At 49.3% G+C, this 27,838-nt stretch overlaps 1 protein-coding gene across 3 annotated transcripts in view; it reads left to right on the plus strand.

Annotated features, from left to right (window-relative positions):
* PRRC2C (proline rich coiled-coil 2C) overlaps positions 1-27,838 on the plus strand; it is a 1,200,196-nt gene that overhangs the window by 1,105,667 nt on the left and 66,691 nt on the right. For all 3 annotated transcript variants that reach the window (XM_086955980.1, XM_086955997.1, XM_086955989.1), the window contains exon 32: positions 23,369-23,475. In XM_086955980.1, coding sequence (XP_086812106.1) covers positions 23,369-23,475 — 107 coding nt within the window. The remainder of the gene's footprint in view (positions 1-23,368; positions 23,476-27,838) is intronic.

The following is a 27,838-nucleotide window of genomic DNA, read 5'->3' on the forward strand; positions in this document are numbered from 1 at the left end:
GGCACTTTCTCACATACAGCCAATTCGGCATTCAGTTTAGGGTCTGAGCACTGGAACTGAGGTCTGTTTGCAGGCCTCACTGCACTTAGTCAAAAATAAACTAGGGGGTGACCATACAAATAGAGGCCTTTCCTTACATAATGCCTTTAAAAAAATGGACTGCTTTAGAGAGGTTCAAAGACTATAGAGTCACCCCACGATCTTTAGCACAGTACACACCAGGAAAATAAATTCTCCAGCAGTTCCATAAGTTCAGTGTTTACTACGAGGGCATGGCCTACCGGCAGTGGCAGCCATAAGAACCAGTGATGCAGCAACCAGAACAGGTCTGTTGAAACTGTGGATGCCACCACAGTAGACAAAATCCAGTTCAACCAGGATAAGACTTCATACTACTCCTGCTCTTATACTGTGGCTGTCAAGCCATTTTAGTTGTCATGTGGCCTATGCCAGGCAGCTGGGGGACAATATCTGATGTTTCCTCCCTGACTGGAGATCATTACATCAGACAAATGGGTCTTACAGATAATTTAAAGGGGCTACAACCTACTCTTCACTACCTTCCCACCCCCATTTTCCTCCCACACCAGAACAAACTTCATGATGCAGGAGGCATCACCTCTCTCTCTGAAAAAGTATGAGGCCTGCTGCCCATTCTAGACCTTCACCTGCTGAATCCCTTCCAATGGAAGGAAAAATTAGAGATGCTTATGTTGGCTCAGATTCTGTCTGCTCTTGATCTGGGAGACTTGAAGCTGCTCCTGTGCTTGCAGGACGTGTACTTTCACAACCTTTCCTGCTGTCCCATAGGCATTACCTGTGGTCAAGGTGGGCCAAGAATACTGTTTGCCATGCTCCTTTGCCTTACCTCGGCCCTGCAAGTGTTCACAGTAGTGATGGCAGCCCATTTTCGAAGGTCCAGCATACATGCATTTCCGTATCTCAATGACTGGCTGCTGAAGGCAGGCATGCCACACTGTCATTATAGGAAGCTGGCCTTTATATACTATACCAAAATGAGGTATGGTGTGCAGAGTCCAGGAAGTTCCCAAAGATATAGTAGAGGTTAAAGTAGATAATGCCTTAATCAATTTATTGGTAGCTGGGTTGAGCAGTTAGGCCTATCAAAGGGTAGTGTGATTGTATTTCATGTACATACTTATACAAGGCAGGGAAACCCACTCAGTGATTGACTCCAGGCAAATGTTTTTAGGAAAATACTTCTTGTTACTTTTATTTCAAGGAACGAAGTTGAACTCTGTTACAAGTAAGTAGACTTTTCAATCGCAATACTTTCAGATAATTGGTAAGTTGTTTGTACAGCATCAAACAGTACTTTACATGTGCATGAAATGCTATTCAATGTAAAGAATGATACTTTGTATTCAGGATCACACAGTACAGTACAATGAGAGACCAATGTTATCTAGTATTGGGGTATCTTTCATAGATTCAGCTGCCTGAATCATTCCCCGTCTGAGATGGAAGTCCCACAGTGAAATACAAAAGTAGTGCCAAAAATAATAAATAGGCCAAAACGGGCCAAAGGTTCTACTATCTACGTCCTTCTAGGAAAAGGACCAAAAGTCCGCTCCAACCAATCAGCTATCAGCACCCTCTAGAACACTCCCAACAAAAGCAGTTCTCCTCAGATTTTCACTGCACGTCGTATGGAAGGGAGTCTCCCTGAGTGTTACTCAGTTTCCTTCTCTTCAGCTCTTCAAGCAAGTATGTCTGACAAGAAAGGCCTCTTCCGCTCCTGCAGGACCTGTGGGAAGAAGATGGTCCATGTTGATCTTCATAAAGATGGTCTTTATTGCCTCTAACCCAAACATGAGGCTAAAGACTGTAAAATCTGCTGTACCTTTCCCAGCAAGACTCTAAGGGACAGATGGGCAAGATTACTCTTATGGCTCAAGTCTAAAGAACGTCCTCCTTCTTCGGCTTAGGAAGAGGACCGAGCTTCAACATCTAGCAAGAGGGCTAGATCTCAAGAAGGCTCCTAAGGTGAGGGAAGGAAATATTTTAAAACTTCCCAGGATAAACCTGTTCATAAAGAGAGGATTTCTAAACATTTCTCTGAGCCAGCGTCGTCTCCTCCTTCTACTCCACTCACAGAGCACCCAAGATCATCTTCTACAGACTCTGTAAGTATAAAACACCTCAGGAAATCTGTGTCGACGATGACTGTTAACTCATCGTCGACGAGGTGTTACGTAGTCGACGACGACGGCTATTTCTTCTCCTATCTCGACAAGAATCACTATTACGAGGAGACCGTAGTCAAAGTTCGTCGGCGAGGCTACCGTCGACGAAGATTCCAGCGACGGCCCATCAACGACGAGCCCGCAGATGACATCATCTATGAATACTAAATGACCAAATCCCACGCACACACCCAATTGAATTCAAACAACTACTTTGTGTTTGAATTCAATTGGGTGTGTGCGTGGGATTTGGTCACTTATTGTTCAAAGTGTTGTGAACCAACACCTTTTCGGAGGGGTTAAGAGGGTCTCCCCTCCCCTATAGCACCACAGCCTGCAACAGGAGCAGCCAGACAGGCAGTCAACAACAAAGCAGAGCGCAAGTACTCCCTGTAGTTTTAGATACCCTTGTCTTTGGAGAACTGTTATCATCTATGAATACGCCTGTTACCCTGCCACCATCGACGACAGTACCGTCAACGAGAGACCTTCCTATCATTCTTATTTCTGCACCGTTGACACCCCTGTCGATGAGTTCCCAGGTTAAAGACATTTCAGAGGCCTTTTCAACAGCCTTTTCAGGACTATAGTAACATTTCTCCTCTACCACTATACCACCTTTTAGAGGGCTTCATAGAAGAAGAGGATTATGAGGAGGAGGAGGATCCGTACAGAGTGGCTCATAGTCCATCTGAGCTCAACGATAAGTGCCAAGACACTGATGAGGGCGATCATTACCAGGAGGAGCATTATTATCATTAGCAATATATGGCTCCAGGTCATACCTATTGTAAGAAAGTGGCTCTGTATATAATGTTCCAAATTAAAGTACAGTGTGCACAGTGTCCACAGTCCCCAGAGGTTTGGCAGAGGCTAAAGTTATATATAACCTTACTCTCTAGTGGTAGCTTGGTCGAGTAGTAAGGCAGTATCAGTGGACAGTGTAAAGCATTTGTTGTACACATTCAGACAGCAAATGGTCTCACACACTCAAGAAGTGAACTCTTGGCCAATTGTTTTGTATATAAAAATATATCGTTGTATTAGTTTAGAACCACAAGTAGGTATAAAAAATACTTTCTCGGAATGAGATGTTGCAATTGAATACTTTTAATGAGCAATAGACTTTTGAATGCAATGTATACAGTTGTTGCAATATGCAACATAAACTTAACAAAATAACATTGAGCTCAATTGGAGTTTTATGTAAAAGGCAATATCAATTACTTTGCATAGGTTTTTCTTACTCAGGGCTGGATCCTGGATTCAGCCCTGGTGCATCTCCTGTAAACAGTTTAAAGAAATCGTTTTTGTTACACAGGCGATTTGTGAGGAATATTTGTATGTTTCAAAAATCGACACTTAGAAGAATTTCCGGTAAAAACCAGGCAATGTTATCCTATGGAAGAAAATCAGGTTATCGGAAAATCAGCTGTAATTACATTTTAGGGTCAGTGCTGGGCACAATGATCCAGCACTGGGATCTCTCCTGGTAACAGGTGAGTAATTTCGTTTTCGTTGATCGGGTGATTTTTAAGGAATATTTAAAAGTTTCAAAACTCGACATTTAGAAGAATGTCCAAGTGAAAACCAGCCAATGTTACCCCATGGAGAAAATCAAGTTATCGGTCTTTGGGTAAGTACTCGACTGGCAGAGTTCAGGTTCTGGGGTAAGACTCTGAGGACTCCCAGGGTCAGGTAGGTACAGTTGTTACACCCTCCGCAGCACTGGGGCAGCCGGGTGCAGAGTGGGTAGGCCCAAGATTAGCCTATGACGAGTAGAGGGCCTTTTGTTGGTGGCTGCTAGCAGGCAAGCCACACGGCTGTGGGAGCTGAGCTCCTGGTCACTTACACAGGGCAAGTGGGGAAGTTGAATAGGACAGATGCTGTACTTCCAGGGGCACTCGGGCGGCTGAGTGCTGGGTGCTTGTTGGCCGTTGGGCGCCCAATGTATTTCAGTGGGAAAGCTGCCAAACGAACACAGGCTGCAAACTCAGGGGACGGAGATTCTTCAGGTGTGACTATCACTTCGAGAGGTAAGTTGGGAAGCTGTAGGTTAGGTAGCAACCCAGGAGTTAAGCACAGTGGGCCGCCGGAAGAGTTATGTCTTTTTGTGTCGGGAAATCTTACACTCAGCTGGTCGCGGTTGGAGGGGTCCCTGGTTGTGAGGCTGCAGGCGGCGTCAAGAGCGTCAAGGAGGGTCCTTGGGCACCGGATTCGTGGTCACAATCGCCGGGGAGACATCCTCATGGTCTTTGTTCACTCAGGCACGAGATCACTTCAGATCACTGGGTACTGGACCTAGTTACCAAGGGTCACAAAGTGGAATTTGTCCAGAACCACGTACCACCCCCCCCCCCCCCCCCCCCCCCCCCCCCCCCCAGAGGTCCCCCTCCCCCTTGTCTTCACTTATTGCGCAAAGAAGTCTTGATCAAGCTCCTAAAGGAAGCAATATAAGTACCGTCAATGCAGAAAGGAACAGGTTTCTATTCTCGTTTCTTCCTAATCAAAAAAGTCCGGAGAATGTCGACTGTGAGAAAGTGCCATCTTTCTTGCCTTAGTATGCCCCCACTTTTTTCTGAATTGCTGAAGTGCTTTGACTGAGTGTGCCCTGGGCTCCTGCCAACCAGGTACCCAGGACCTGTTTTGCTTCCCTAAAAACTGTACTGACGCAAAACCCAATTGGCATCTATGGCCACCTGTCAGCCCCTAGTAGTTGGTACCCAGGGCATGGTGACCAGAGAAGACCCCTGAGGGCTGCAGCACTTATTGTGACACCCTCAGGAGCCCTGTACCCTGGCACCCTCACACTGCCTTTTCAGGCTGAGTGCCTATGTACAGAACTAGGGTCGACATGGCACACATCCTTGTGTGCCATGCCCACAGAACCCACTGCCCTGCCATACTTCAGTCACCCCTCTAGCTGGGTGCCTAATGCCAGAGGTGTGGGCACAGGTGCATAAGCCCTGTGCCCCTACAGTGCCCAGGGCCGTTCCTGGGCACTAAGTGCAGTGATGCTATTAAGAGTATATGGTGCTGGGAGGTTGACATTACGAACTCCACAGCACCATAATGGCTACACTGAAGACTGACAAGTTTGGTATCAAACTTCCCAGCACATTAAACCCGCACTGATGCCAGTGTGTGATTTAATGTAAAATGCAGCAGAGGGCATCTGAGAGATGCCCTCGGAAACCCTAACCTACAATCCACGTCTGGCTGAGTGGCCTATCACAGCTAGGCTCCTGCTCCCCTCCCACAGGAGAGGAGCAAGCTAGTGGGTGTACACACCCCAGGGCAGGGACCCATTGGTCCCTGTCTTTACCCTACCTGTAACGCCCCTAAATTCAGTATTTATGGGCTCCCTGAACCTTCCTTCCTGAGATCCCGATACTAAAAGAAGAAAGAAGATCAAGACAAAGACCCGCTGTGCAGCTGCTAACAGGACAACAACAACTGACTTGGCCCCAGCCCTACTGGCCTGTTGATCCTCGAACCTGCTCCTGCCTAAACCCGGCGACCCCCGCGGACAGCAACCTTGGGACACCTTGACCCTCTTGAAGATTGGGACTCCCATCAGCAGACGCTCTGCTACAACAACCCACCTGGTGCCTATCAGGAAGCTCCGGACCAGCCCAGTCTGCACCAGCCAAGCCCGGGCCATCCCGAACCAAGACCACGAGGACGTCCCCCTGGCGACATGGGACCCGAAGTCCAGTGCCCAAAGACCCTCCCCGACGAACCAGCCGACGCCTGCAGACTCAGAACCAGGGGCCACCCCAACCACTACCAGCAGAGGGTAAGCTTTTCCGACATCCAAAGACACCCCTGCACCCGACGCCCTACAGCCCCCTGTGCCGCCCTTTGGGGTACCTACCTGTGCTCCAAGATCCCAACTTGCCTCTCGAAGTGCTGGTCGCCCCTGGAGAGTCTCCGTCCCCGAGCCTGCAGCCTTTGTTCCTTTTTGACCTTTCCCATTGGATAACATTGAGCGCCCGATGGCTCAAAAGCACCCTGCACCCAGCCGCCCGAGTGCCGCTGGCTGTGACCCATGTGTCCTATCCTACTTCCCCCCCCCCTCCCCCCCCCCCCCCCCCCCCTTGACCTGAGCAAGTGACCAGGAGCCCAGCTCCCACAGCCGTGTGGCCTGCTAGCCAGCAGCCACCAACCGAAGGCCCCCCTTCCCTCGTTGGATATCATTGGGCCTACCTACCTCTACACCCGGCCGCCCCTGTGCCGCTGGGAGTGAACTAACTGTACTTACCTGACCGACCCCCGAGTCTGTGCCCAGAACCTTAACTTCACCAACCAAGCACTCACCTGGAAACCGGTAATTTACTTACCTGCCTTTGGATAACATTGACTCATTTTGACTCGCAAATTTTCTAAGTGTGAAGTTTTGAAACCTGAAAATATTCACATAAAATCAGCCAAATTCCGAAGTACTCACCTGTGATCAGGGGAGAAGCCAGTGCTGTACCTTTCAGCCCAGTACTGAACCGCAAAAGTAATCCCTAGCGGGGTTACTAGTAATCTGTATTTTCTCCATAGGAACCAATTGTCTGCTTTTCTATGAAATTTCTTTTAAGTGTCTACTTTTGAAAACTTGAAATATTCTTTAAAAAGCACACGAAATAATGAAACACAATTACCTAACTGTTTTGAGTTAAGACCACAGTGCTGGCCCTAGGAGACCAGTGCTGGGTTACAAAAGTAACGCGATCGTACTTCACCTGCAACCTGAATTTTCTCCCATTGAATCACATTGTCAGATTTCCTTTGAAAAGTTTCTAAGTGTGAACTTTTAAAACAGCTTTATATTCATGAAAAGTCACTACAGTAACTAAAACGTTTTTGCTAACCTGGTTTCAGCTTGGACCCTAGGACTAAATCTCAGATCTAGTCCTGAGACTACTAAAGTAATCTATATAGTAATCGACTGTACTTACATGTGGAAAACACATTGAGCTCCATGCTATAGTGTGTTTTAGGATTGTGTTGCTTACTGTCAATACTGTATTAATTGTGTGCACAAACTTTATTGCTCCTTTGTAAAGTAATTACATGAGAGAACTCATGACAAGAAAAGTATATTTTTATAACTGTTGGTTCTAAAAATAAAACACCTATATCTGTGGATATAAAAACATTTGTCCTGGAGTTCAGTCCTTGTGTGTGAAACCTTTTGCTGACTGTGTGTGTACAACAAATGCTTTACACTGTCCTTTGGTACTGCCTTACTGCTCGACCAAGCTACCGCTTTGGAGAGTAAGGTCAGTTCTGACTTTAACCTCTGTTATACCTCTTGGGTTGGCGGACTCTATACGCACTGTACTTCATTCTAGTCCAGTATATATAGAGCCACTTTCTCACAGGGACCAATTCTGGATCTCCGCAAACTCAACAAGTTTCTCAAGAAACAAACTTTCTGAATGGTAACATTTTCCGATAGTCTGTGATGCTTAAACAAAGGGGATTGCATGACTTCTCTGGACAGGGAAGGCGCATACTTTCATATCCCTATCCATCCAAAACATTGAAAGTATCTACAATTCACAGTGGCTGGCACCCTCTATCAATTCAAGGTGCTGCAGTTTGACCTAAAATCATCACCACAGATTTTCACCAAGTGCTTAGCACTGGTAGCAGTGAATTTACGATCCCGGGGATCCAAGTTTTCCCATACCTCAACAATTGGGGCTCCTCAAAGCTCTGTCAGAGAAGGAAGCCAATGTTGCCACAACAACTTGTCTCCATCTATTCAGTACGCTGGGGCTCACTTTGAACAAGGGCAAATCGAACCTGCTGCCAACTCTTAACATTTTATTCCTAGGAGCATCTCTGGACACAGTCCAATGCAAAGCATTCTTGCCTTAGACCGTCAAGTGCGCCTTCAAAAATTAGCAGCAACCATTTAAAAAAGAAAGTCAGTGTCTGTTCGAACATTCAAATCACTCCTGGGGATGTGTGATCTTCAGCAATCAACTTGATCCCACGACTCAAGATGAGACCTCTTCAAGAAGACTTACAGAAACAATGGCAACAAGCATTGGTCTCTTTCGAAGATGTTATTCAAATAACTACACGTATGGTGGACGCACTCCGTTGTTGGTCCCAAACAGCAAATCTTGCCCAAGGTCTCACATTTCTGCAAAACATCCCAGACTTCATATTGACAACAGAGGCCTCCATGGAAGGATGGTGAAGTCATCTGCAGGTTTTGCAAATCCAGGGAAAGTGGTCTCAGATACAGAAGCTGCAACACATCAACAGTTTGGAGCTTCGGGCCATATTTTTGTCTCTTCGGGCTTTCCTTCCAAGGATAGCAGGTTCCTCAGTGCTTGTCCGTACCGACAATATTGCCAGCATGATGTACTACATAAACAAACAAGGAGGAACAAGGTCTGTGACGCTTTCCCAGGAAGGGCAGGAATTGTGGGAATGGATAACGTTCCAAGGACTATCCTTGAAGCCCGAAAATGTCTAGGGTCTGCACAATACCCTAGCAGATTCACTAAGCTGGTCTCAGTCCGGCTGCCACGAGTGGGAGTTCAAACAAGCTCAGGTGAACAAGATCTTTCGGACATTGGGCAAACCAGCTCTGGATCTGTTCATCACAGGAGAACAAGAAATGCCAATATTACGCCAGCAGGTTCCCTCAGCCGGGGTCAAAGGGGAATGCCCTTTCAATGAGATGGTGCGGGATCTATGCCTACGCTTTTCCCCCATTCCATTAATCCCCAAGGTGCTCAAGAAGTTGAAACTGGAGGGCTTCCGCTTGATTCTGACTGCACCCCGTTGACCCAGACTGTATTGGTTCCTCGTGCTTCTTCTGTGTTCGCAGGACAGACCTATTTGCTTTCATCCAACAACGACCATGTTATCACGGAACAGGGGTCAGGTAGTCCATCCGGATACGCAGTCTCTGCACTTGTACACATGGCTCCAGAATTCCTAGAGTTCAAAGAGGTCAATGTTTCACAGGACAGTCGGGCATACTGTTTAAATGCCGTGCTGAAATCACTTTCAAGACTTATCGTTTAAAATGGAAAACATTTTATTGTTGGTGTAAAACCAATAAAGTTAATCCAATTCAAGCCTCTGCTGAACAAATGTTGCCCTATTTACTCACTGGCAAAATCTGGACTCACTTTTTCGTCCGTCTAAGTTCACTTGGCTGCTTTTTGCAAATAAATGAAATCTCCACAGCTTCCTTCTTTATGTTCATCTTCTCTTGTAAAATAATTCATGAGAGGACTCCTTCGCACTTTCCCTCCTTGTGCGTTCACCTCCTCCGGAGTGAGAACTTAGTGTGGTTTTAGCTATACTGATGTGAAGACCATTTGAACCAGTCCATAAGACAGAACTCAAATCCCACACATGGAAAGTAGCTCTCTTGCTGGCTCTTACTTCTGCAAGGAGGGTTAGCGAGATTCAGGCTTTTACGATCAAAGAACCATTCTTACGATTTACACAGGACTATGTAATCCTGCAGATAAATCCTAAATTCATTCCAAAGGTACCCATGCATGCAATTTCACTTGAATGAGCCAGTAATGCTACAAACTTTCTTCCCGAATCCATCCAGCCCAGCCGAAAGGACCTTACATTCATTGGATGTAAAAAGGTGTTTGAAATTTTATCTTCAAAAGACAAAGGATATTAGAAAGACGGATCAACTGTTAGTGGCCTACGGTCAAGGGAAACAGGGCAACAGCTGTATCAAAAGCCACAATAGCCAGATGGGTAGCATCTGCCATTCAATTCTGCCACGAAAAAGCCAATAAAGCTCTTAAGGTGAAGGCGAAAGCACACTCCACTAGAACTGTTGCTACATCTACAGTTTTTTTGCTGGAATTAAATTGGACAAGATATGCTGTGCTGCGACATGATAGAATGTCCACACGTTCACAAGACACTACTGCCTTCAATCTCCACAAAAGGTGGATGCAGCGGTTAGACAAGCCATGTCGCACCATCGCTTTCATTAAGGTCAGATTCTTAACATTTTTTTAATACTGGTTTATTTTTCGTTTTTTTTTACTGTTACATTGCTTACAGTATTCATGCTCCTATGTTTTCTCAATTTTATACGTTTCTCATGCTGATATTCACTGTATGAATATTGCTTTTATGCATTGTCATTACACTGTTGTGGATGTATATTGGGAATTTTAAATTACATGTCTCCCACCATCCGCAAACGACAATAAAATTGGGGTACTGCTTGCTATTCTGATTCGGGCATGTGAATCTATGAAAGATACCTCAATACTGGATAAGAAAACCAGTTACTTACCTGTAACTACAGTTTTCCAGTATTCGTACCTTTCAGAGATTCACATGCACCCACCCTCCTCCCCATGGAACCTGTTCTCAGTGATTTTAGGGATATTTACTTCCCACTTATGCTTGGAAAATCTGAGGAGAACTGCTTCTGTTGGGAGTGTTCTAGAGGGTGCTGATTGGTTGAAGCGGACTTCTGGTCCTTTTCCTATAAGGACGTAGATAGGCTACTAAGATATAGCCTTTGGCCTATCTAATATTTATGGCACTACTTTTGTATTTTACCGTGGGACTCCCATCTCGGCGACTGGAAATGATTCAGGCATGTGAATCTAGAAAATAAACCAATTCTGGATAACTGTAGTTACAGGTAAGTAACTTTTTTTTCGTCCTATGGGAGAAAATACAGGTATGTAAATAGTTCTGAGATGGTCTACATGGGTTTTTGGTCAACACTGGGCAAGGGTCGGACCAAGGTAGGTTCTGCACCACCAGTAGCACTGGGGCGGCCGGGTGCTTGGATCGCTTGGGCCCAATGTTATCTTAAGGAGGCTGGGGGCACCTCGAAGAGGCACTAGTTACAGGTAAGTACCTGCAGGTCAGGGACACAGGCCCTGGGGGGGTTAAAGTCTGCACTGGCAAAGCCAAAAAATAGCACTGAAACTGCACCACCAGCTGCACATGGGCAGCCTGGTCCAAAGGAGGTGTTGGGGCCCTGTTGAAACCAATATAGATCCTTGGTTGGGGAAACCTGCTGCAGGCTCTGTTCCTAAGGCTGGCTGAAGCAGTCCCAGGACTGGAAAGGTAAGTTGGATAGTGGGGGATGCCGGGAAGCACTCTGGTGGACCCACCTAGGCCCGGTGGCTGTGGGTGCAAGGGTGTCTTTAGGCATCGGGTTTTCCTCCACAGATCCTGTCGGGGGACCTTCAGATTGAGGCTGCAGGTGTTGTGGGGGAGTTCATGAGAGGCTGTCCAACGCTGGATCCCAGGTCGGGGATCGCTGGGGAGGCTTCACTGAATTGGTGGGCCACCTGAACTCCAGCCATGGGCGTCTGGAGCAGAGTGCTGCAAGTGTTGCCAGTATGCATGGATTCGAAGTCCTTGCTGGTTTCTTTGCTAGACAAATCTAGTGTTCACAGGTGATAAGAGTTTTTGTTGAAGACCGCACAGGTCCTCTGGTGTTCTTAGAGGTTGCTCACTGTGGGTCATGTCGGTTTCTTGGAGCAGAGTAGCTGGAGGAGGAGACCGTCCAGTAGGCTGGGGCCAAGTCAGTCGTTGTCTTCTCTACTGCTGCATGGCTCTCCAGTCCTTCTTCATAGGTCATCAATTCTGAACAAGGTTCAGGGGAGCTCTTAAATACTACATTTAACAGGTGTTACTGAGGTTGGGGGCACTGTTCGCTTGGGTGTCTACACCCTTTGGAAAGAGGGGTGCATCCCTGTACCTACTGGGCCATATTCTCCAAGGCAAGATGGAGAATTTTCAAGTGAGGCTTTCACCTCCGCTCCTGGGGACCCGAGGGGTGGGCTAGGGTGAGGTGGACTCTTACTCTGCTTACTAATTTTCCAGCCTGTCCTGCTGCCAAAAGTGGGGTTAGGACAGGGGGTGGGCATCTCCACTAGTTGGAGCTGTCCAGATCAGCATAACACAAGGTGAGAACCTTTGATGCTCACTGCCAAGTTTTGCTGTTCTTGCTAGGGGGAAGAGAGAAGCACCTCCACCCAAAGCACGTTTTGTTTCTGACATGCAAGAGCACAAAGACTATCACTCCATGAGTGCAGAAACCTGTCTGGCGGTGGATGGCTGGTAGGGACCAGCCAATACAATAGAAGTTGATGGTTTATCAGGGGGCATCTCGAAGATGTTGTCTGAGTGCATTTTATAATAAATCCATCACTGGTATCAATGTGGGTTTATTATGCTGAGAAGTTTGATACCAAACTTCTCACTCATCAGTAAAGCCATAGTGGAGTTTGTGTTGACTAACTCCCAGCCTATGTACTCAAAATTGCTTTACTGCACTTAGTATCCAAGAATGGACTCACTCTGTAGGGGCATATTGCTCATGCAGCTATGGCCTTACCTGTGGTATGATGCACCCTGCCTTAAAGCTGTGAGGCCTGCTACAGGGCTGACCACTCCATGACTCAGGTAGTGTTGGTAAGCATGGCACACAGGGGTGTGTCCATGTTGACTCTTCAGTTCGGTCTGCATCAAAACATGCAGCCTGCAATTGCACTGTGTGGGTGTTAAGGTGAGGGGTTTCTGAGGGTGTCATAATACATGCTTCTGATAGATACATCTGCCAGTGGATTCCTCACCTTGTGAATATCCCCCTGCGTCAGCAACGTTCGGAAAATTCTTTTGTAGCACGCCGGCGTGGACGACGTCATAAGAGCACAGCATCGCGCGCGACTCCGACTGACGTCACAGACTCCTTATTAGGCCTACGTCGGCGTGATGACATCAGTTCCCTTTTTTCCGCGTCGTCGACGCTAACGGTTTCTTGGGATCTTCTATTGTGCGGATAATAACTTTGTTACTATTGTGAACTTTTGTTCTGTATCTTTTTGGAGTACTGTCTTCCGTCGAAGATGTCATCGAAGAAGACAGGATTTAAGCCATGCGACTCGTGTGCCAGGATGATGTCCATTACTGATCCTCATGGTAACGGTTTGTGGTGTCTGGGCTCGGATCACGACGTCAAGGGTTGTGGTTCCTGTTCGAAGATGAACCCAAAGGCTCTTTTGAGAACGAGAGGCGAAACTCCTTTTTGCCAAAATTAAGGGTAAGGATACCAAGAGGACTTCGAGGTCAAGATCAAGAGGATCGAAGACGAGGTCTCGGTTGGAGTCGGCTTCGAAGTATGCTTCGGGGCATGCTTCGGGTTCCTCGAAGAAGCATAAGAGGAAGAAGCACAGTTCGAGACATCATTACGGCAGGGAGTCGGACTCGAAAAAGAAGTCATCTTCTCGAAGACATCATAAGGGCATGATTTCTTCCGCTCCAGCTCGTAAGCCTGAAGGTGAGCCCTCCCCTTTACAGTCTCGGGAGCCAACACCGAATCCAGAATCTAATCCGTCTCCGGAGCTGTACCAGTCTTCGGTGCACGATGAAGAGGAAGTTGAGGCTCCTCAGGTTTGGCGACTCCGCTACACCAACCTGAGGAACAGGAGTCGACTAATCCGGTACAGCCTCTTCAGGGGCAATCAGTGGGTTCGTACCCTCAGTTTCCTGGTCCAGGTCAGGACCCTTCGCATTTTCTAAGCGCCATGTATGGCGTATATGCGAGAGCAATGTACCTCTCTGGTGCACCGGTTGGTCCCATGGGTCCATTGTCATTTAATCTGGGCGTGCCTCAAGCTTATGCTCCGGCGCCTTTCTTGCCGTTTATGCTGACGCCGATTCCACCGTGGCATAGCTCGGCTCCACAGAGGTCATTGACGCCTTACACGGCGTCGCCGGCTCCGAAGCGACCTCTGGATCAAAATTGAGGTTCGACGCCAGTTCCAGCTTCTCATTCAAAGGCGGCTCCAGCTCCTCATTCGACGCCGGCCCGACTCCGTCGGAGTCGTTACCAGATCCGACGACATCGATTCGGATGGAGTGGTCGACGCGTAGAGCGCAGCGCCTTATAGAGGAGAGAAATTATGAGGAACCCGAGGTTGAAGAAGGCGAACTTCAGGATCAGGAGGATTACTTTGAAGAGTTGCAGGATGCAAGTGGTTTGGAACTTTCACCGGAATGGGAGTTGCCCGCTGTAGCTGATACTCCTTAAAATGATGTAGCTCCTTATCATGTGGTGATTAAGAAAGCTGCAGAACTCTTAAATTTGACTTTACCATCTGTGGAGTACAAGTCTAACATCCTTACAGAGGTTCTCCATTCTCCGTCCTCTGTGGTTGAGCCAACTCTACCATTTACTGAGGCTCTAACTGAACCTATATTGGAAGTCTGGAAGAGGCCTCTTACTGCTCCTGCGGTGTCAAAATCAGTTGCAAGACACTATAGGGTGGCACCTGGAGATCCTGAATTCTTGTCTATTCATCCTCTGCCAGAGAGTTTGGTGGTCCAGGCTGCTTGCTCAAAGAAATCGGCAGGTGCTTTTCCCCAAGTTCTTGGAGATAAAGACTCTAAAAAGCAAGATCAAATTGCGAAAAAGGTGTTTTCGTCAAGTAGTATGGCCCTAAAATCCACGAATGCTACTTGTCTGCTAGGCAGAAATGTTCATGCTTTGATGGACACAGTGAATCAGCTGTCATCTAAGCTTCCTTAGGAGGATAGGAAGAATTTTAGTGAAGTGGTATCTGACGCACAGGATGCAGCTCGTCGGGTCATACAAAGTGGTATGGACACGGCGGATTCAATGGCTAGGATCATGGGGTCTTCAATTGCCACTAGAAGAGCTGCTTGGTTAAAGACCTCCGAGTTTTCAGCTGATGTTCAGCCTGCTCTGATGGATTTGCCTTTTGATGGCACAGGCCTTTTAGGAAAGAAAGCTGATGCTGCCTTGGAAAGGTTTAAAGATAGCACAGCGACAGCAAGATCTTTGAGTCTGTAGGAGAGTAGGGTCTGCAATCCTATGGTCACCCCAGATTTTTGTTTTTTGCTTCACTGGTTTACGACTTTCCCTGGCTGTGGGCCTGCTAATCAGACCCACAGCCTAGCTGTTCTCTCTCTAAATTGACATCCATGTACTTTAGGTGCATTTACCAATTGGTATTGGGTCACTCTTGTAAGTCCTTGTACAGTGTACCATAGGTACCCAGGGCATAAGTGAACCCAAGGTCTACTAGGGGCTGCAGCATGTATTATGCCACCCCTGGCTGGCCATCCAAATCAGACAATACTGGCTGATCAATCAGCTGGGGCAAGGTGGTGTAATCACCCTTGGCTTTAGATATAGTATACCTATATCTAAACCTAAAATGGATACATATCCTCCTATAAGTCACTCCTATGGCAGGCCTTAACAATCCTGGAGGCAGAGTGCTTGGAATTATGTGAAATGGGGCTCTAGCATGAGCTGAGCCTGTCTGCAGCTTTCGGAACCAAGTCCTTTGTCTGTTTCCATGATAACGCTATACCATATACTCTTAAGTGCGTTATAATCCTTGCTGTTATTGCTAACTTTGGCATAGCATTATCAAAACATGTTGAGTAAGGTGTCATACGAATTGGAATACTACCCCCTCGCCAATTCTGGCGACGGGGGTAGCATTCCACCCTTCTAGAGGGGCACGGCATGAAAGTAACTGTGAACCCCGGGTAAAGTTAAACTCTCTAGCCTCAGCATCACAAAATGGTTGCTGCCACCAGACGCAAGTCTGACCTCCTGCTGCTGGGAGTCCTTCCAGCGAGGGAGGCCTGGACAAAGGGTTTCCTGCCTTGGGAGGTGCTAGCACCACGCCAGACAGGGTTTTGTGTATTAGGTAGGACAGGCCTGAAAGGAATGAGACATGCCTGGGGCACACAAGGTGCCTCTGTGCATACACCGGTTCAAACCAGTTGCTGGGGCACTCCAGCCCCAGCGCGAAACCGGACAAAGGATAGGGGGTGTAACCACCCCCCTTCCTGGTCCCACCCATAGGAAGGACCTAGTGATAGTACAGCCCCCTTTAGCAGGATAAAGGTAGGAGCTGGTCCCATTCCAAATCCGATTAATCCTGACTTGAAACTTTACAAGAAGAAACTCTGGACTTCGACATTCTGCTACAGAAGACTGAAGAAATCTCCTTGTAGCCAAGGAGTGACCACCCTGCACAAGCAGGCACCATTAAGCGTTCCAGCGGCTTCACTTTGTTATCTTCCCTCGAGGATCCAGACTTCAGAGCCCGACGAGACCTGGATTCCCAGACCTCTCCGACCTCTACCTACATCTGCAGCACAGCTGAGATCTGTGGGTGCGACGAGACACGTGGGACCGGCCATCTTGGAGAAACTGCACTTCACTTCCAGCACGACTTCAGAGGCATCCTCGACGAAGTGCTTTGGGGATTGAGAAGCCCCAGCCCCGAACAGCTCCTGCACAGAAGATCAGCCCCCCAGCATCCACGAGATCTGCATGGGGCCCTTTTGCTTGATTGCTGCTCGACGCGTTGTCTGGTCACTTGCCGGCTGGCTAGTGGCCTCCTAGACAACGATCCACGACATCAACACCACTGGTCTGGTTGCTCCTGACTGGCCCTTGCTTCCCTGCAAAGGAGAAGTACCCCAGACCCTCCTGGTCCACACCAGATGCTGATTCCACTCGCCGCGTGGGTTGCCTTTGCCAAGGCCTGTTGACGCCGAATCCGGATCCAACACTGCCAACAGCGTGAGCCTGCTTGGGACAGCTCGTGCCTCCATCCTGGTCGTCGAAGACACCACCTGGTCCACATGGCTGCAGAGTCAAGCGTCCACTCTTCACCTGATCGCGACGACAGCCTCTGTTTCCTTCCTGGTTCCACTCCAGTCACTGGCTAGTGACTTTGAACATTGTCCCGTCTGCTTTCAGGTCTTCAGCTTCCCTGATCCACCCTTGGATCACACCAGACATCTTCCTCCTGGTCGCCTGCAGCATCTTTTCTTTCAGGCTCCATAGACTTCAACGCAGAAACCTGACACGACTTTGCATCTATGCACCCGCAGCCCATGGGTGAGGTAACAAGAGCATTTCGGTGCTCAAGGGTAGATTGACTCTCCTAGTGTCATGATTCACAGTCGTTTTAGTCCTAACTAGTCAGGATTGTCCGTACTCACCTTTTTCCTGAACTGTACTGTCCATAGACGTTGTTGCGCATCTCGCGTGCGAGTTCACACTCTCCACACCCGTTCCGTGGGCCTCCTATTACTTACTTAAAGTTAGGATAGCGTAGTCCCAGTGATCCTACAGCCTCTGGACAGCTCCATTCCTTCTATCGACTTCCTTATACCACTTGTTTAGTATATGTTTTTTTGCGCCCCTAGGGCAACATTGTAACTCGTGCAACTTAACGTATTTTTCTTAAGAGTCTTGTCATGTGCTTAGCCCTCTGACCTCATAAAGAGTTCAGAGGTGTATGTTAGTTAATAAATATCTTGTTTATTCTCATAACTACCTGTGTGGTGTCCTTTCATTTGGCTTCACATGCCAAAAGAGTTTAGCCTAAGACTGCTTTGTCCAGGCTACCATTAGGATAGCTGGTCTATAAGGTTGACTTACAACCAATCACCATAAGGGTTGTTTGGACTGATGCAAGGTTATCACTAGAACTAGTGAGCATCGTATATCAGGCCAACTTCTCACAGCGTCTGCAGACTAAAGGCTCTTTCACCAAGAAGTACAGAGGTTTTGGAAGGTCTACTTTTCGTACCTATAAGCAGAACCAACCGCAGCAGCAACAAAATACTTTGTACAAGTCCTACAGTGGACGTCAAGCCGCCTCCTCTTCTACTTCCTCCTCTAATACCCACCCCCCACCGACAACAGCAAAGAAGCCCTAGATCCGCCATTCCGGATCATGTGGGTCCTTTAGGGTGTCGGCTTACTTATTTTCTACGGGATTGGGAATCGGTTACATCAGATGTTTGGGTTCTCAATCTCGTAGAGAATGGGTATGCTCTTCCCTTTCGGGAATTCCCTCCCAATTACCCTCCTTGCCAGGGATTTTTGCTCGGAGGACCACCTGTTGCTCCTTCAGGAAGAGGTACAGGTACTGTTCAAAAAGGGTGCTATAGAGGTGGTTCCAGAGCAGGAAAGGGGTCAGGGGTGCTACTCCCGGTATTTCCTGATCCCTAAGAAGGATGGCAGGCTTCGTCCAATCCTGGAACTCATGATCTTGAACCTTTACCTGAAGCAGGAGAAGGTCAAGATGCTCCCCCTTGCACAGGTTCTTCAGGCGCTGCTGGAAGAGGACTGGATGGTGTCGATCGACTTGCAGGATGCGTATTTTCACATCCCAATCCTGAGGTCTCACTGGAAGTATCTCCGTTTTACGGTGGGTTCGCAACACTACCAGTTTACGGTCCTTCCGTTTGGTCTTACTACTGCGCCTCGAGTCTTCACCAAGGTGATGGCAGTGGTGGCGGCGCATCTCAGAAGATCAGGGATTCTGGTATTCCCTTATCTGGACGACTGGCTGATCAAAGCAGTGTCTCCTGAGATAGTGCTCCATCATCTGCAAGATACAACTCTGTTGTTACATAGGTTGGGTTTTTCAATAAATGTAACCAAATCTCACCTGGTGCCCTCCCAGCGCAATCTGTTCCTAGGTGCGGTACTGGACACAACTGTGTGTCGTTCATTCCCTCCTCCTCAAAGGATTCGCGACATACAGGAGTTGATTCCTTTATTTTTCAATGGAGCGGTCGTTCCAGTCCTGAAGGTCCTTCGCCTGCTCGGTCTGATGGCTTCCTGCATTCTGTTGGTCAACAATGCACGCTGGCACATGAGGGCACTCCAGTGGTACCTCCGCAGGCAGTGGTATCAACACAACGGAGATCTCAGGGAGTCTGTGAGGATCTCCAGAGAAACTGCAGCGGATCTGACTTGGTGGGGAGTGGAAGGCAACCTGTCTCAAGGGAAGCCCTTTCAACTGCCTCCAGCTGTGGCCACAGTGATAACGGATGCATCCACTCTAGGGTGGGGTGCTCATCTGAGGGATCTGGAGGTCAAGGGTCTTTGGTCTCCAGAGGAAAGGTTGCTTCACACCAACCTTCTGGAATCGCAGGCGATACGTTTGGAACTCAAGGCCTTCCTCCCTTCCCTTAGCTGTCGGTCGGTTCAAGTCCTGACGGACAACACCACCGCGATGTGATATGTCAAACCGGGAGTAGGGTTGCAGTGTCTCTGCAGAGAGGCTCTGCGTCTCTGGTCCTGGGTTCAGGACCATCAGATTTGTCTGATGGCAAATCATCTGGCCGGAGTTCTGAACGTGCGTGCAGACCGTCTCAGTCGGCAGTTCTCAGCCGACCACGAGTGGAGGCTCCATCCGGAGGTAGTTGGTCACGTCTTTCGGACGTGGGGAATTCCTCAGGTGGACCTGTTTGCCAATCGCGAGAATGCTCACTGCCCGTTCTGCAGTCTCCAGTATCCGATGCAGGGAGCTTTGGGGGATGCGTTTCAGTTGAGTTGGGACTCAAGACTCCTTTACGCGTTTCCTCCCATACCCTTGATTCCTCGAGTTCTGAGGAAGATTCACCAAGACCAGGCCCAAGTTATATTGATCGCCCCGGATTGGCCAAGAAGGGTGTTGTACACAGATCTTCTCCACCTCTCCTTGTGCCCGCCGCTCCGTCTCCCTCACAGGGCAGATCTCCTCTCTCAGATGGAGGGGCTGGTTTTACACCCCCACCTCCAGACTTTACACCTTCATGCCTGGAGATTGAACGGGGCAACCTGAATAACTTTTCTCTCCCGCACGATGTGGTGGATGTCATTTTATCGGCCAGGCGTGACTCCACTAAATCCATTAATTCTTATAGATGGTCCGTTTGGTGCGGAGAGAAGTCCATCGGTCCTTTGAGGGCTTGTTTGTCAGATATACTTCTTTTTGCACTTTCTTTAGCGCGGCAAGGGTTTGCTGTGGCAACAGTTAAGGGCTATCTTTCGGCGTGGTCTGCTTTTCTCTGCCTGCCGGATCAGCCGTCCTTGTTTAAATCTCCTATTGTTTTGAGATTTCTGAAGGGGATTACAAGTAAGTTTCCGCCTACTCCCTTTATTGTGCCTCAATGGGACTTGAATCTGGTGCTTACTTATCTAATGGGTTCTCCTTTCGAACCTCTGCATAATTGTCCCTTGAGGTTGTTGTCTTTTAAGACGGTCTTCCTGGTTGCATTTATCTCGGCAAGGAGGGTAAGTGAGCTTCAAGCTCTTCGTTCAAAGCCCCCATTCTTGACCATTCATGCTGAACGAATGGTTCTTAGGACCAGGGCTGCTTTTCTGCCTAAGGTGGTAACTCCCCTTCCATCTGGGGCAGTCCATTACCCTTCCAACCTTCTATCCTCCCCCTCACCCTTCCAAGGAGGAGGAACGGCTTCACCGTTTGGACCCTAAGAGGGCGGTGAGCTTTTATCTTGATAGGACTAAGGACTATCGACTTGATGACCAGCTGTTTGTTGGATTCGCTGGTTGCAGAAAAGGAAGAGCTGTGCACAAGCGCACGCTTTCGAGATGGATAATTCTATGCATCAAGATCTGCTACGCCCTGGCTGGTAAGAAACCTCCTGAGGGTATAAGAGCTCATTCTACTAGAGCAAAGTCTTCCACATCTGCTTTGTCTAGAGGTGTACCTGTCGAGGATATTTGCAGAGCCGCGACTTGGGCCTCTCTCCACACTTTTTCGCGAAGCATTACTGCTTAGATGCCGATGTGAGGAGGGACGGCTACTTTGCGCGCTCTGCCCTCCAGGATTTTCTGGTATAGGAGAGTGGACACCCTCCTCCGGGAGTGGGGACTGCTGTGGGACTCTATTCACAAGGTGAGGAATCCACTGGCAGATGTATCTATCAGAAGAACAAGTTACTTACCTTTGGTAACGCTTTTTCTGGTAGATACAGTATCTGCCTGTGGATTCCTCACTGACCCACCCGCCTCCCATCCAATCTTCTATACATGTATTTTATATATATATATATATATATATATATATATGGTCATTTATACCTTGGCTACGCACTGTGTGTGTAATTTTGAATTGTATGTACTATGTACACTGTATATGTGCATATCTACTTTAATTGGTCCGTCCGGGTGCCTCGATGGCACGGAAAAAAGGGCGGAATTGATGTCATCACGCCGACGTAGGCCTAATAAGGAGTCGGTGACGTCAGTCTGAGTCGCACGCGATGCCGTGCTCCTATGACGTCGTCCACGCCGGCGTGCTACAAAAGAATTTTCCGAACGTTGCTGATGCAGGGGGATATTCACAAGGTGAGGAATCCACAGGCAGATACTGTATCTACCAGAAAAAGCGTTACCGAAGGTAATTAACTTGTTCTTCAGGCCTGAGAGGTCCTCTCTGGTCACAAGGCCCTTGACACCAGGGATACGTTTTACAAGGGACTTGCATATGGCCCAGAGGTGTCAATTGTGGGAACAAAGGTACAGTTTTGGGTAAGAACACATGCCCTGGGCACCTGATTGGCAGGGACCCTGGGCAAACTCAGTCAAGCTAACATCAGTTATCCGGCAAAAAGCTAGGGGAGATAACCATGAAAAGATTGGCACTTTCCTATGTGCCATGGACCAACTCCATTTAATGGCCAGCCTCTTGAGATCATTGAGATTTTCAATCAATAAGCCAAAGTCTTACTCGACTTCGCACAAAGCGGATGTCATTCATGAGGGCAGTACTGGACACAGTGGCTTATGAAGATTCCAATGTTTTTAGGATTGGTCCTGGGTCTCAGGATGGCTCTGAAGCTACTTAGTCTCCTGGCCTCATGCATCATATGGAATAACCAGTCCTTAAGTATTCTCTCAAGATTTCAAAGACCAACTCTTTGAAGAAGAGGCTCCTACCTGGGGAAGGAAGTCTGCTTTGATGAGCAGTAGAATATTTAATCTGGGACATCTCATCCAGCAGATTAGAAGTAGTAGTAGACTTGTAGGAAATCTACATCATCAAAGACATTGTAAGGAACAATTCTGTTAACACATCTCTCACATATAACTCTTCATACCTTCTATACATTCCCCCCTTTGGTCACACTCTTGTCCACTTCATAGATCTAGTTTCTCATAATACCCACAAGGAATGGTTAATTCCAGGGCAAGATTACTTGTTACCTTTCCACAAAGGCTTTTCTATGGTCCAAAATATCCTTTATTCAGGCAATGACCTGCCTAAAACGATAGATGACTTATGCCGGGACTCTTTCTTACTTGTTTTTATTCTTGCTTTGACTCCACAAGAATTTCTTCATATAACTCTCAACCGTGCCTTGCTGCAGTAGGCCTTAAATTCCTATAGATATTGGGTGATGATGAAAGGTGTCTTTCTTTCCTAATCTTAATAGCTTAAAAACACACTCAAGCAATGCCTTGGATAAGCTACAAAGCGCAGTCAAGTGAACATCAGATTAGGAACACAAAGCTCCAAACTGCACATTGAATTAGTCACTTAATATCTATGTGTACTTGAAAAAGCTCTGTTCTAACTTCCCTGAAAGCAAGAAAATGTATTGACAAGTGCTTGAACTTGGGTGTGGTTCCCTTTTATAGAGAGATCTCACCCAGCCAAACAAGATCTTGCAGGAGTTGCCACTTCCCATGAGATTCATGATGGCCAACAGCAGTTACAATTCTAACCGTGCATGCTTTTTTTCGCGACCCCTGGCAGCTAGAAAGAAGTCACTTGGCCCACAAGCCAAAAAGCCTAGGGCTTGTGATCTCATGCGTTTTTTGTTTGTGGTCCTAGAAGTATCTGAAGGCCTATATCAAAGATTTATTAAGTGCAGGCCACCTCTCTTGCCTCCTGCGTGCCATCTTGGTGGAGGCGAAGGATGGTTCCTGATAGCTGGCTTTGGTTTAACCATAGAACAGTAATCTTTGATAGGGCTGTATTTCTGTACTGTAAAGGCAATTGTGTAATATTGCCGTTTTTGTTTGTTGCTTTGAATCCTCAGGCAAAGTTGTTTGATGGCTCTGGCAATGCTTTCCCTTATCGGGACCATATTATATTGTTCATAATGTAGTATATGGTTGTCTCTCAGGGGTAGCCCTGCCTCGTTGTGAATGCTGCATGCCTTGTTATGAATGCTGAATTGCAGGGCTCAGATTTAGACTGTGCCCTCCCTCTTTAGGGCAGTGATAGAGTTCTCAGAAAATAGTGTTACTCAGGCTTTATATTTAACTAAAACTTGCATTTATGATGTGCAGCAGTCCGTTTCAGGCTGTTTTTGTCTTTTCCCAGATGACTGATATGGATCTAAAACCGTATGGAAGCAGCATGGATCACTCAAAGCCTGGAACCCCACCTATTGGGGGGCGAAGTACTACCCCATCTTCCAGTCCCTTTCGGTAAGGACTTTGGCATCCTTGTTAAAGTAGGATAATAATACCAGTTAAATGTCTTCAACGTTATATTTAAGTAAATGTTTTCTTTTGATGTACATGCATGTCCAGTACGCACCAAGCAGCATTAAAATGCAAATTAATGGAAGTGAATTTCTTCTGAGGTTCAGGATAGCCTATGTCTTCTACAACAAATTACTGATTCATAAAGTGGTATGTGCAAAAATGAGTTGCAAAGTCTCTGCATAATGCATGACTGCTGTTGCCTGACCATGTTTCTTCAACTCTGAAGATCATAAAAATATTTACTGGGGTTTCCGAATAACAGTTTAAAGTTAGTTACCCACTTCTACAAAACATGCCACCTCTATTCTGCAAGTCTTTAAGTATCTGAAAGAAACAGGTTAGTTAGTATTAGATTCTTTACCTTAGAATATCCCCAGGCGTCCGACTCGATCCGGAAATTTTTGCGTAGCAATACCCCTGCGTGACGTTAGGCGTCGTCTCTGGCTCCGTGACGTCAGTCGTCTGCGCCAGAATGACGTCGTCTAAGTACTTAGACGCTCTACCCCTTACTCTCTTTTTGACTAAACCTTTTTTGATCATTTTCAATCCTCTTTCGACTCTTCAGGTGCCGGTAGGGATGCCCGGGTTCAAACCCTGCTCGAAGTGTAGTCGACTGGTGTCGAATACCGCCCCCCATCACCATTGTCTGCAGTGTCTAGGCCTCGACCACGACGACCGATCCTGCTCTGACTGTCGAGCCCTGACGTCTAAGGATAGGCAGGAGCGGTCCCGCAAGCGGCTCGAGCTCCGGCAGTCGGCCCCGCGCCGTTCGAGGTCTCAGTCCCACTGGAGGTCGAGGGACCGGTCGCGGGGTCTGAGTCCTCGCAGCTCCGGAAGTCGGCACCGGTCTTCTGGTTCCTCCTCAGGTAAGAGGCATGAGAGGTCGGAGCGGCGTCATCGTTCCTCCGACCTCGCCCGACGCAGCCGGGGTTTTGGGTGGCACCACCCACGCGGCTCCGCCAAAGTCGCAAGCACAGCATACCTACGGGTCCCTGAGGACGATGCGATGCGGGAGGAGATCGAGCAGTACCTCATGGCCATGAGGTCGCTCTCTTCTCCACCGGGCCCCGCGGCGCCTTCGGGCCCAGCCGGCGACTTCAGTCCCGGTGCCGCAGGCCCCGTCGACCTTATGACCTCGCCGGCGCCGTCTCCGAGGTTGTCACCACCTGCGCCAACTTCGGTCGACGCCGGCCCCAGTCCTTCTATCGCTCCTGTTCAGCCGTCAACACGGCCCCGTTGGGAGCCGTATGAGACGGCGGTAGGTACATTCCACTTTAATGAACGGGCCCTGATTGTTGATCCTGGCTACCAGGAATTGGGTGACGACGAGGACTGGGAGGGGTCTGAGGACCCTCTGACACATGAGTGTCAGGACCAAACGGACTGGACAGTGGAGCTTGGGGAAGCCAGTGGCCTGGATCTCTCTCCAGACACTGGTTTTGTCTCCCCTCCTACCGTGGCTACGGAGGAGGGGGCAGTGTACAGTGTAGTGTTGATGCGGGCGGCAAAGGCCTTGAACCTTACGCTCCCCTCAGCGGCCGTGAGGACTAATCTCCTCACCGAGGTCCTCAAACCGCAGGCAAGCTCGGTCGAGTCTCTGCTGCCGTTCAATGAGGCCTTATGTGACGTTCTGCTGGGCACTTGGTCCAAGCCCGCCTCAGGACAGCCTGTGGCCAGACGCTACCGCCCGGCTCCGGGTGACCCTTGCTTCCTGTTGACCCACCCCACCCCCGAGAGCCTGGTTATCCAGGCCTCCAACTCCCAGACCGCATTCCCGTCGGCTCCTCCCGACGGGGAATCCAAGAGGTTTGAGCAGTTCGGTAAGGTGTTCTCGTCCCTGAGTTTGGGACTGCGGTCAGTCAATACCGCCTGCCTCTTGGGCCGCTACACCCACAGCCTGTGGGACACGGTTGCGGACGTGCTGCCACAATGCCCTGAGGCGGTCAGGGCCAAACTCGCCCTAGTGGAGGGTCGAGTTGCGGCACGGTACTCTATCCGGTGCAGACTGGATACCACTCTTCTGGACATGCCGTTCGATGGCGGTCGCCTGTTTGGCGACCAGGCAGAACACGCGCTTGAGCGCTTTAAGGACTCCAGCGCTACGGCCAAGTCCTTGACCCAAGGCCTCTCGGCCCCGCGCCAGCAGTCGGGTGCCTTTCGCTCCTTTCGTGGCCAAGGAAGGGGCGCCAACACACGTGCTGCCAGCCACACGCTGCCTCAACAGAATCTTCAGCGCGGTGGCGGCCATGGAAACCGCCGGGGCAGGCGGTCGGGGACAACGGCGAGGCCAGTCCGCACCCGCCCCATCTGCCTCAAACCCTTCCTAGTCCGAGTTTTCAGGCCCATGTGACGCCCGTGGGTGGCAGGGTTCGCCATCACCTCTCCCACTGGCGCACCTGTCACATCGGACAGGTGGGTGCTGCAAATCGTCCGGAGGGGCTACTCCCTCCCCTTCGAGACGACCCCTACAGCCATGCCACCGCAGTACCGCCGCGTGTTGGGGGACCACTTGCGACTTCTGCAGGAGGAAGTTACGGCCCTTTTGGCCAAGGGGGGCCTTCGAGCGCATTCCTGGGCCAGAAGTAGGGTGTGGTTGTTACTCCCACTACTTTTTGGTACCCAAGAAGGGCAAAGGGGGCCTACGCCCTATCTTGGACCTACGGAACGTCAACGGCTTCCTCCGGAAGGAGAAGTTCAAGATGTTGACTTTGGCTCAGGTCTTGGCTGCCCTAGACCCGCAAGACTGGATGGTGTCGTTGGACTTGCAGGACGCTTACTTTCACATCCCCGCCCTGCCGGCCCACCGGCGTTACCTACGGTTCACGGTAGGCCACGAGCACTTTCAGTTCACTGTGCTCCCCTTTGGCCTTACCAGCACCCCACGGGTGTTCACGAAAGTGATGGCGGTGGTCGCAGCTCATCTGCGCAGGTTAGTGGTTTCAGTCTTCCCCTACCTCGACGACTGGCTGTTGAAGGCGGGCTCGCCCCAGACAGTCGTCAGCCACCTCCAGATGACGGCGGATCTCCTGCACCAGCTGGGGTTCTCCATCAACGTGCCGAAATCACACCTGTGTCCCTCCCAAAAGCTCCTCTTCATCGGAGCTGTTCTCGACTCAGCGCAGTTTCGGGTCTATCCTCCCGAGCAGCGAGTCCGGGATATTCAGGCTCGGATTCCGATCTTTCAGCCTTTATCCTGGGTTTCGTCAGGTTGGCGCTGCGGCTTCTGGGGCTGACGGCTTCCTGCATCCTTCTGGTGCATCACGCCTGGTGGCGGATGCGGGCTCTGCAGTGGGACCTGAAGTTTCAGTGGGCCCAGCATCAGGGCTACCTGTCCGACCATGTCGTGATCTCGGAGGGCACTGCGAGACAACTGCAGTGGTGGCTCACGGACCACGATTGGGTCAACGGCAGATCCCTCTCCATTCCCTAACCGGAGCACGTGGTTGTGACGGATGCGACCCTCCAGGGCTGGGGAGGCCACTTGGGAGAGGTGGAGATCAGAGGCCTCTGGTCTCCAGCGGAGTCCCGGCTCCATATCAACCTTCTGGAACTGCGGGCGATTCATCTGGCACTGAAGGCATTCCTCCCCTCTGTCCGAGGGAGTGCAGTGCAGGTGTTCACGGACAACACCACTGCCATGTGGTACTGCAACAAACAGGGCGGTGTGGGGTCATGGACCCTCTGTCAGGAGGCTCTGCGCGTCTGGCAGTGGCTGGAACATCAGGGCGTGACTCTGGTGGTTCACCACCTGGCAGGTTCTCTGAACGCCAGGGCGGACGAACTCAGCTTTACGGTGCTCAATGGATCACGAATGGCGTCTGAACTTGGACGTGGCGCAAGGCATCTTTCTGCAATGGGGAGAGCCTTGGTTAGATCTATTCGCCACCAAAGAGAACGCGCAATGTCTTCAGTTCTGCGCGTTGGAGTTTCCAAAGCGGCACTCGCTCGGCGACGCATTTCGTCGCGAGTGGAGTTGCGGTCTGTTATACGCCTTTCCGCCTATACCACTTCTGCCCAGAGTGCTGAATAAAATCGAGCGCGACCGGGCCCATGTCATCCTTGTGGCGCCGGACTAGGCTCGAAGGTACTGGTATCCCGAGCTGCTCAATTCGTCAGTCGTTCCCCCGATCAGTCTGCCTCTTCAGGAGGACCTTCTGTCGCAGCAGCAGGGGACGGTCCTCCACCCGAACCTGTCCAGTCTCCACCTCCATGCTTGGAGATTAAGCGGCAACAGTTGAGGCCATTTGACTTGCCTCCTGAAGTCTGTAATGTTATTCTGGCAGCCAGGCGTCCCTCCACAAAG

Source organism: Lissotriton vulgaris, chromosome 1_1 (assembly GCF_964263255.1).
Source record: "Lissotriton vulgaris chromosome 1_1, aLisVul1.2, whole genome shotgun sequence".
Classification (NCBI taxonomy): Eukaryota; Metazoa; Chordata; class Amphibia; order Caudata; family Salamandridae; genus Lissotriton; species Lissotriton vulgaris.